Consider the following 11,206-nt stretch of genomic DNA (forward strand, 5'->3'; position numbering starts at 1 on the left):
CACGTGAACACAGACATTTTGGAAAAGCAGGGCGGGGTGTACCATTTTTCGACAGCTTGATAAAATGTAGCCCGTATTATTACATTACCCTTTTCTGAACTAAATGTCTGCATATTATTGTATCTGCTCTCTTTAAATTGCAGATTCTTTTTAAATTAATTAGATTCGTCTTTTTTTAAAAAAAGACAATCCTTAGAATCGCCTTTATTTTTGCAGTTGAACACACCCGTGTGTAAAATGGTTTCGCCCGCTAGTTCTCAGAGCCAGCTGGGCTACTGAAGGACCTTTAAACAGAGAAGCAAACGCAAGAGGAGACAACTTTATTTTCCTCTTTTCTCGTTTTTTTCTTTTTTTATTTATTATTACTATTATTGAACACTTGAATTCCCTTTGCACAGCTCACTCATTCCAGTTGGTGCTGGTAATGCACCATTGCCAACCACCATAAATATAATCAGAACAGGACCTTTAAAAAGGACGACGGCGACTTTTCTCTTCAGAGCGGGGCTATTTTCGCTGTCAGCTTCACTTTCTAGTGACTTGAATGAGGTAAACATCGCGTTTCTCGAAGACATTTGTGCTTGTGACTTAGTTTATGGTGTCTGCTGCTAAGTTATCCGTCGCTTTGTTGTGAAACAGGAAGAAGAGTACAGTATTTGACGGTTCTGACATTTAGCATACCAGTGACAGCTGGTGTATGAAATTAATGACATTTATGACTCGTATTAAGCTGTAAACCAGGGGTTTTAGTCAAGTAACAAAGACAATTATATAACACTGACATAGTGCTGAGTTTGACGGATGCATCAGATGTATTTTGAAGGGGGAGCGTAACGCATTATTGTTTCCGCACTTCTTTTTCTGTGGTTTCTGTCATGATCAGATACAATATACTATTTGTAATGTACACGGAGTTCTTGTTTTGGTCTGCACCTCGGATCACGTGTACCCACTTCTTACGCATGTGTGGATATTTTTTTTATCCACGTTTGTAGCTGTGCAACCAAAGAGTTTCCATATAGGGCTGAGAGACGGGGAACTGCAACCAATAAGGAGAGTTCCCGTGGATCTAGCCCTGCCTTCCTGATTCACTGCTTTGTTTACATTATACCGCAGTCAGATCTGGACCCCAAAAGGCTGTCTTTGTTCCTGCAGAAGTTGATGTGTGTGTGTGTGTGTGTGTGTGTGTGTGTGTGTGTGTGTGTGTGTGTGTGTGTGTGTGTGTGTGTGTGTAAGAGCGCCTGTACCTCTTATTCGATCACATATTCGCTCAGATATGTTTCCAAAACATCTGGGAAAATTATACGATATGTTCATTTATCTTAGATTGCATCCTTCTGGTTATAACAGGACAATGCATTTTACTCTACCTAGCATCTGAACTGCTTAAAGAAGCTTTCTCATAAAGAAGCTGCAGATGACAGAGTACACCTAATCCGTAATCAGTTTTCTGGATCACTCTGCTTTTATCCCTCTGGATAATCTCTGAAAATTGGCCTGCTGCATGGCTTTGACCTAGCTGTCAAGTCTAGCATATGATGTAATAAAAGGGCTCCCCACACCCATTTTCCTCGACCCTTGAGCTATCTTTAAACTGCAAGCGCTGCCAGGGAGTGTGCATTCATTTCTGGCAGCAGATAACTGAGCCAGAGGATAGGAACACCTATGGGTCATTCTGCCAGCACTGTATGTCTTAGGCTATATTAGAAAGGCCTGCAGGCTTAATTTAACCTGTTACAGTACTCAAGTAATGTTTAAGTGGGTTACTCTTTTTTTTTTTAACAGTGGTAAACAGTCTTTACAATAACGTTAAAAATGTGCACATCCCGTCATCTTTACCTTTCTTTCCTATGTGTATTTGTGGAAAACAAACAACAGCACAGTGAGAAGTGTAACACGATCATCTTGATAGTTGCGTAGCCCTCTGTTGTCCCATGTTGCCCTGGAGACACAACTGACATTGGATAGACAGGCACAGGCATAAAGGCTTTTGTGTAAACCTATATGGAAATGTGTTCTGTTTATGTCTAGACTTTGTATTGTGATTTAAACCCTGGTGGCAGTAAACAAACACTGAACCACACTATACACTATTATTATTTCTTTTTATTTTTCAGTGACTTACGTCATGCACCATCATTGACTTTAATAATATGTTGAAAGTGTTTGCAACAAGGCAGCTTTGTCTGTTTAATGGTGCCCTCCAGCTGTTTCACTGAGTATGACTGGTGTTTTTGTTACACTCTGCCTTGGTAACAAAAACTGCAACAGTCACACACTATCTCACTCTCAGACGAGCTCAGGTAAAATGATGGTAAGATTGTGTCATGGAAATTTTGGTTTTCTAATGAGTACTTTGAGGATAGTTTATGCAGGATTCCCTTGAAAGTATCTCAGTAATTATCATTTAATAGTCTGGATCTTCTGAACATATTGAATTAAACTCTGTGGTAGGAAATCCCTTTTAAGTTATTACTGACTTGTTATTTGCAGCTATAATCCAAAATGCCTTTAAATGATGAGCGGCCTAACTCCACATCCAGCGGTGAGGACCAAGGTAGTGATGTGGAGTCATCATCAGAGCGCTGCGACAGCATGACATTGAACAGCGACCTGGAGTGCTCACGTGATAGCTTCACCAGTGACTCCTCCAGCAAGCATTGTAGCCCATCCTGTGAGTCTGTCCCCTTCCTTTCTCATTGATCTATGCATAAGCTCACTGCATATAATCCAAGTTTGTGTTTTTTCTTTTTGATGACCCTGTCTGAGTGGTAAAAAAAAAATACATTTAATCTGCTGTTTTGTTTGCAGTTGTTGTTAGGGGTTAATGACTGTGTTTAATATAAAGGCTTGTAAGAAAGCTACCACCCTCTACACCAGGGGCATCAAAACATAAGGCCCGGGTGCCAGAATAAGCCTGACAGAGACTCCAATCCAGATATAACAAATAACAATTGTATAAGAATCTAAGATTGAATAAGAATATCTAACATGTTCAGTTAACGAACTTTCTGTTTTATAATTGCAGGACAGTCTGGGAAACTTCATCTGTCATTTTACATATTCATTTCTTACAGTTTAAGTCCAAAAAGTCGTACTGTTCTTTTATTATTGCATCATTCATTCTTCTTCATCATGTGGAAAAACTGAAACATGCTTATTATTATTAGACTTCTTTTTATTATATTAAGAAAAAGAAGTGTGAAATGCCAAGGATTAAATGTGTTGTTACACTTCAGTTCACTGACATAAAGACGGACTTTTACTGGTTACCTTAAGTGAGCTGTATGTATGAACAGTGTAAATGGAGTTTGACATCTGTCATCTTTAATAGTCGGACATGCTTTTTTCCCCCAATTTATAAATCAGCAAATATTTGATTCCCACAGCAAGCCCACCCAAAACCCTAACGCTGGACGAGGTCATGGAGTCTGCAAGAGACCTTTTCAATCTCAGCCTCTCCCATGAGATTGTTATTAACCGCAATTTCCACCTGGAGCCAAATAGCCTACCTCAGGACAGGTAAAATATGACAAAAGCCTGTGCTTACTAATGTCAAGTTTTGCAATATTAATACCACACCAATACTACATTTCAGATTTTTCCATAATGAAGAACATGTTAGGTATCAGGGAGAGCTGATGCTGCTTTCTGTGCTTTGTACAAACATAGAGATTTTGCAGTGTTTAAAAATCATGTTTACCTTTTTAAACATGGTTATAAACTAAAATAAATGTGATTCTTGTTATACCAACTGTCTGTGTCTGATGATAATATGCGAGAATTTAGAGTTAGAAAAGAAAAGGGAGATCCAAAGACTCACTGTTATTTATTCTCAAGCTCCCAGTGGATAACACAATTTTAAGTTGACAAGTTTATCTTCAAACATCATAGCATCCTGTAACAAACACACACTTTCTGAGCAGAAAGAAAGATTTGAATTTGATCATTGAGGACATGCTTTCATGATTTGCATCTACAGTATATTTGCAGCAACTTGTCTGGGAGTGTTTATGATTGGTGTACAACCAGAAAACACCAAATGTTGCACTACTGTTTAGTTACTTACTAAATAGTAGTGTTACTTAGTTATATCAAAAGAAAGGAAGATCCAAGAAAATCATTTTAGTTCCTTCAGAGAAAAAAAGTTAATTTACCAGTCTAATACTCTCAAGATAAGTTAATAAAATAAAACTCAAAATCAAAGTGTGCTTTATAAATGGCAGTTTTACTCAGATAAACCCCCTATTATTTATTTATTTATTTTCTTTTAGTTTATTAAAGGCAGTGAGAGATAATCTTCAGAAGGCCTTCTGGGATATCCTGGAGGCTGAGCTGAATGACGACCCTCCTGAATATGGACAAGCCATCAGATTAGTGGAGGAGATCAGAGAGGTCACCACATGCATTCAAATATTTATTTTTATATATATATATATATATATATATATATATATATATATATATATATATATATATATATATATATATATATATAATTTTTTTTTTTTTTTTTTTTTTTTTTTTTTTTTTTTTTTTTTTTTCTAAAACAACTTTTTCCCCCCCTCTTGACGAACAGATCTTATTGTCATTCCTTAATCCGGGTGCCAATCGGATGCGGACCCAGATCATGGAGGTGCTGGACATGGACCTGATTCGTCAGCAGGCTGACAACGATGCTCTAGACATCCAGGGACTTGCCTCTTACATTATCACAACCATGGGCAAGATGTGTGCACCCGTGAGGGATGAGGAAATCAAGAAGCTACGAGAGGGCACAGATAACATAGTGACGCTTTTTAAGTAAGCGCACACTTTTCAAAATATTTCAGTGCTTGCATCCAATATACATTAACAGTGACTGTATTTACTGTCTGACCTGTTCTGTTTAATAATAATATTTTTAATTATAAAAGCAAATTTTTCATAGCATCTTGGTTATTTCTACACATTAGGGAAATATTCCGTGTGTTGAGCCTGATGAGAGCGGACATGGTCAACTGTACAATTGAAAACCTGAGACCTGTGCTGCAGAGGCAAAGTGTCGAATATGAGAGGGCAAAGTTTCAGAGCATCCTGGACAAAACACCCAGTGAGTGAATAACACTACATTCTTTTTTATATATAACCTTTAGCACCCTTTTATACACACAAAAATACAGAAAATATGCCACAGTTTTATTGAGGTCTACATTTGAGAATTATTTTTTTTTATATTTTGTGTGTGACTTTCAGACTGAAATGAAGCAAAAACTGTCATATTGACCTCCCAGTACATCTATTTATAACAAAAGAAACTCTAACTGCTCAACTCAAAACTTTAAAAAGAGAGTCCAAAGTCCAAAGTCCAGTGGAGGATGGTGGCTATGCCATCTTTTCTTTACAGTCTGTGTCAAAGTGAAAAACTGAAACCCTGCTAGACTTGCGCTAATATGAAACTTTCTCAGGTGCTTTAGACCGCACTACCTCCTGGATCAAGTCTGCACTGGAGGAGCTGCAGTCATCCATCGCCCCTACAGAACAGACTAATGGTCCTGGAAAAGGACAACCAGTGGTGCCTGGGCCATTTCAAGTTCTCAACGCTGCCTTCATTCGCATCCTCACATGGGACTACTCCAAGAGCCCACCGCCTGAGGTAGTGTGTTGTAAATGTAGTTAAGAGAAGGATCTTATGTTTATGTCAGCTTCTCTCCTTGTTATTTTTAAAAAATATTTACATAGCTGAGAGATTAGAGATTTTACAGACAATTTGTGCTTTGGAGATTTTATTGGTGCAATCTTCTCCATTAGACGTGGATGACAGATGAGATCCGTCTCCAAGAGATTCAGTGGCAGCTTCAGCAATGTCAGGCTGTGAATGAGGTGCTGCTCATTGTCTACAGCACAATTGGGGGGCCTATCCAGGGTCTACCATCCTTGTCTGACCGCCTGAAGAGGATGATCAGTGTGCTGCTGGATGGGATGCACAGATCGTCAGTACCTTTGTGTCAGACTATTTTCAGACATATCTGTCTCAAACTCCATCTTAAACTGATTTTTTTTTATACCTATAGGGACTTTAACCTAGAAGAGTCACTAGAGGGCATCAGTGCTCAGATCTGCTGTGAGCTTAACAAGTCTTTAACAGAGAGGAGCTACCCTGCACTGACCCCAGCGCTGCAGGGCACCCTCACAGGCCAGATTTGCAACATTACCCAAAAGGACAATCCCATCCGAACCCTAGTTGGTAAGAGAGAATAAGTTGAAAGACTAACTTCTTAAAAAAATTTTAGTTGAGAAATTAATGTAATTGACTAAACGCTTGCTGTGGTTTTTCTGCAGAGGACCGTGTGCAGCAGTACTCCATGGCACTCATTTCTGACCCAAAACCTCAGTCCAAAATTGAACAAGTACCAGCTGGTTTGACTGCTATCAAGCCTGAACTAGCAATAATTGGGGCAAAGTTCATCTCCCTGGTCAACTACAACAAGACAGTCTATGGCCCTTTCTATGCTGACATCCTGAGGAAGCTGATGTTCAGCAACAGCCAACCAGCAGCCAACCCTCCTCAGAACACAGCTCAGGACTCTGTCACCCACAATTAAAATGAAAATATCATGCAGTTGAAGAAGACTGTTTTTCTACTAGACACAGGTAAAGCAAAGGAGGTGGGGAGTATCTGTGTCGACTACAATGTATTTGAGCAGCATCAAGCTGGTTGTTAATACACAAAGAAAACAAGAAAAAGTCGAAGCTATAGGAGGAGGAAGAGAAAGATTTTCAGTAATGGGATGTCAATGCATGGAGTGAAAGAAAAAAAGAGAAGAGGAAAGTGGGTCATTGTGTCATGCAGGTTCTGCAGCTGTGGTTTTGTCATTACATTTGGCAGTAAAAGCACAGCAGTGTATTTATCACATGCTCAGCTTTAAATGTGACTCCTTACTTTGCGAAAATGCTCAAACTTATTTTTCAGCAACTTATTTGGACAGTAACACAGTTGTTATAATTTTACCTCAGTACCCAATCAGTTTAATTTTATTTTCATTATTTGATTTTTTAAAAAGTGCTGACCTAAGCTGAGCTTTTATTCAATGGCTTGAACAAAAATATAGTGTTACTATATTACATAGCCATATACTTAACAATTAATCCAGCTGCTTATGTCCTTGGTCACTAAAGCAATAAACACTAGTGACCCAGTGCCATTGGACTGCCTCCACCATGTTTTACAGATATAATAAACTTTGGAAAATGAGTTGTCCACAGGTTGACTTCAGGTTCAGCTGTCCAAACAATACTTATTATATTTATTACCAAGCTAAATTCCTGAACCCTTTCTCCAGTTTAGATGTAAAAGTTCCGTAAATACTCACTTGAAGCCCGGTAAACAGCAAAAATAACAAATACCTTGTCAGTGCTTCCCTGTGAACATTTAGGACTTCAAACCAGAAAACCAGTATTAGCTACAATAATCCATTTCTGTACCTAATGTTGACACCCCCTATTTTATCATTGTGTCTGTAGTCAAACTCCTTGAATTTTGGAGGCAGTATATAAGAACAGAAGGGCATTTTAATATGTACAATGCATACAGCAAGCTTTATAAAACACAGATGGAGAGGTTTATATAGAAAAGTAGCAGAGTAGAATTTCAGATTCTTTACATATAATGTTATCACCGTTAAGTACTAAGGTAACAGTATAACTGTTAACTACAGAAAAACTGACAATAAGAAGTGCCACACTTGAAGGTAATGCAAAACATGAGCCCTTTTCCTTGGATTTATTAGTTTAGTTGTTGTCTCTTACCTTTTTATCAGCCAGAAAATGAAACTGTTTGTATCATTTTTAATCCACACTTAGCTTTGACCTCTGAAAGAAAGTAATGTCAGTTGTCTGCATGAGTTTCTTTGTGTTGGGATTTGTGCATTTTAGTTGTTGCTTGAGTAATTTGTTGGGGTATTTGTTGCTTGTTGTATGTTCTGTAATTTTATTTGTTAGCTGCCAGTGGAATATTAGTTATGTTGATTGGTTATATTGTTATTTGCTTGTTACATTTTAACGTGCTGTTTTGTTTACAGTACATTTGCGCTGGATGTAAGAACACAATTGTGAGATGAAAGGTGCTGAACACAGAAATGAATTTTGTCTCGAAAAGTTTCCAGCGGACATTTGTATGCAGAAAGAAAAACATATGTAGTTTTACATCAGTTTACATAAGAACATGGAGAGTTTTTGTTTCCCTCTGTATCAATGTTAATATAATAAAACAACAAAATTGAGCATGTGGTGTTCATTTAATGATGAAACCTTATATACAGGGTGGGCCATTTATATGGATACACCGTAATAAAATGGGAATGGTTGGTGATATTAAAGTCCTGTTTGTGGCACATTAGTATATGTGAGGGGGCAAACTCCTCAAGATGGGTGGTGATCATGGTGGCCATTTAGAAGTCGGCCATCTTGGATACAACTTTTGTTTTTTTCAATAGGAAGAGGGCCATGTGACACATCAAACTTATTGGTAATGTCCCAAGAAAAACAATGGTGTGCTTGGTTTCAACATAACTTTATTCTTTCTTGAGTTATTTACAAGTTTCTGACCACTTATAAAATGAGTTCAATTTGCTGCCCATTGTGTTGGATTGTCAATGCAACCCTCTTCTCCCACTCTTCACACACTGATAGCAACACCGCAGCAGAAATGCCAGCACAGGCATCCAGTATCCATAGTTTCAGGTACTGCACATCTCGAATCTTCACACCAATTGCCTTCAGATGACCCCAAAGATAAAAGTTTAAGGGGGTCAGATCGGGAGACCTTGGGGGCCATTCAACTGGCCCACGACGACCAATCCACTTTCCAGGAAACTGTTCATCTAGGAATGCTCGGACCTTGCACCCATAATGTGGTGGTGCACCATCTTGCTGGAAAAACTCAGGGAACATGCCAGCTTCAGTGCATAAAGAGGGAAACACATCATGTGGCAATTTCAAATATCCAGTGGCCTTGAGGTTTGCATTGATGAAGAATGGACCCACTATCGTTGTACCCCATATACCACACCAAACCATCACTTTTGTTGTTCCAACAGTCTTGGAGGGATCCATCCAATGTGGGTCAGTGTCAGACCAATAGCGGTGGTTTTGTTTGTTAACTTCACCATTCACATAAAAGTTTGCCTCGTCACTGAACAAAATCTTCTGCGTGAACTGAGGGTCCTGTTCCAATTTTTGTTTTGCCCATTCTGCAAATTCTGTGCGCCGATCTGGGTCATCCTCGTTGGGATGCTGCAGTAGCTGGAGTTTGTAAGGGTTCCATTTGTGAGTAGCTAATATCCGCCGAAAGGGATGTTCGACTAATGCCACTCTCCAGTGACATGCGGCGAGTGCTACGCTGTGGGCTCTTGCTGAATGAAGCTAGGACAGCCACTGATGTTTCTTCATTAGTGACAGTTTTCTTGCGTCCACATTTTGGCACATCCAACACTGAACCAGTTTCACGAAACTTAGCAAGCAGTTTGCTAACTGTAGCATGGGAGATGGGTGGTCTCGTAGGGTGTCTTGCATTGAAATCTGCTGCAATGACCTGGTTACTGCGTTCACCAGATATCAACACAATTTCGATCCGCTCCTCATGTGTTAACCTCTTCGACATGTCAATAAGATAAGATAAGATAAGATAGAACTTTATTAATCCCTCGGGTGGGTTCCTCTGGGAAATTCGACTTCCAAAAAGCACAGCAACGACCGAAGTTACAGTTACAGAATTGTTATATATATATATATATATATATACACACACACACACACACACACACACACACACACACACACACACACACACACATATAAATACAGAGACAAATATAAATAAAATATACAAAGGGGATAAATAGAATAAATAGGAATAAAAAATAAAAATACAAGTGAATTGCACATTTCAAGTATTGAGTCTATTGCACTGTTGACTATTTACAAAAAGTATTGCACAAGGTATTGTACAGTGAGGTGAAGAGGCACTACAGCTTAGTTGTTCCCCCCTCCTTTGTCCTCCTGTTTCCCCTCCCTCTCCCCTCCAGAGAGGAGTTAAACAGTTTGATGGCGTGTGGGACAAAGGAGTTTTTAAGTCTGTTAGTTCTTGTCTTGGGGAGAAGCAACCTGTCACTGAACAGACTCTTCTGATTGTTTATGGCCGTGTGCAGAGGATGCCCAGCATTGTTCATAATGTCCATCAGTTTCTTTAATGTCCTTTTCTCTGCCACTGTCACCAGAGTGTCCAGCTTCATGCCGACCACAATGGCTGTGAACAAAGAGAAACTTGTAAATAACTCAAGAAAGAATAAAGTTACGTTGAAACCAAGCACACCATTGTTTTTCTCGTGACATTACCAATAAGTTTGATGTGTCACATGGCCCTCTTCCTATTGAAAAAACAAAAGTTGTATCCAAGATGGCCGACTTCTAAATGGCCACCATGGTCACCACCCATCTTGAGGAGTTTGTCCCCTCACATATACTAATGTGCCACAAACAGGACTTTAATATCACCAACCATTCCCATTTTATTACGGTGTATCCATATAAATGGCCCACCCTGTAGATATATTTTTTCAAAGGGGTATTAATAGAGGGAACCTAACAGTTTAGCCCACGAATAGGAAGAAAACCAGGTTTGAACCTTTATCTTTAATTTTGTGTTGCTTTTTTCTCTTGTTGCAAGTTGAAAACACAAAGCTATAATGTATTATTGCTATCATTTTGCTATCTGGGGAATGCATGAGACTAACACACAACTGTTAAGAAAAAAAGCTATTTAAGCAAGGATGAAAATTATAATCACCAACCTGCATCCTTAATTAATTAAATACAGACAATAATTTGTATAGATGATAATTTTAGCTTGCATATACTTCATTTGAGTCTCATTGCACGCAGGTCTGACAACAAGCCTATATGTCCACAGCATTATATAGGTAATCTATTCACAGCTACTTATAATTGTATTATCAGGGCATCAATGTGTACTGGAGTAAACAAATGCTCTCATCACTTGCTGTCACCAGGCAGTAATGTTGCCTTCAAGTGCGGCCTGGAGGTAGATAAAAATAGAGTTGTCAAAGGATTTTTAATTCATAAATCTAATTTCGTCTAATGTGGCGTCTAATTGTGCAAAGTGTTTGAACTGTATCATGAATTTAGTGGGTAATACCACACACTAAAG

At 38.7% G+C, this 11,206-nt stretch overlaps 1 protein-coding gene across 1 annotated transcript; it reads left to right on the top strand.

Moving 5' to 3' along the window:
- The first annotated feature begins 249 nt into the window (after window positions 1–249).
- On the top strand, window positions 250–8,251 carry tcp11l2 (t-complex 11, testis-specific-like 2). Its single transcript, XM_080887313.1, has 10 exons — window positions 250–549; window positions 2,494–2,674; window positions 3,390–3,522; window positions 4,275–4,395; window positions 4,580–4,803; window positions 4,956–5,092; window positions 5,448–5,635; window positions 5,791–5,972; window positions 6,054–6,226; window positions 6,322–8,251. The coding sequence occupies exons 2-10, from the start codon at window positions 2,506–2,508 to the stop codon at window positions 6,582–6,584; spliced, it is 1,590 nt and encodes a 529-aa protein (XP_080743439.1). The 5' UTR covers window positions 250–549; window positions 2,494–2,505; the 3' UTR covers window positions 6,585–8,251.
- Window positions 8,252–11,206: the final 2,955 nt, after the last annotated feature.

The sequence above is a fragment of the Rhamphochromis sp. 'chilingali' genome (assembly GCF_963969265.1).
Source record: "Rhamphochromis sp. 'chilingali' genome assembly, chromosome: 7".
NCBI classification, from domain to species: domain Eukaryota; kingdom Metazoa; phylum Chordata; class Actinopteri; order Cichliformes; family Cichlidae; genus Rhamphochromis; species Rhamphochromis sp. 'chilingali'.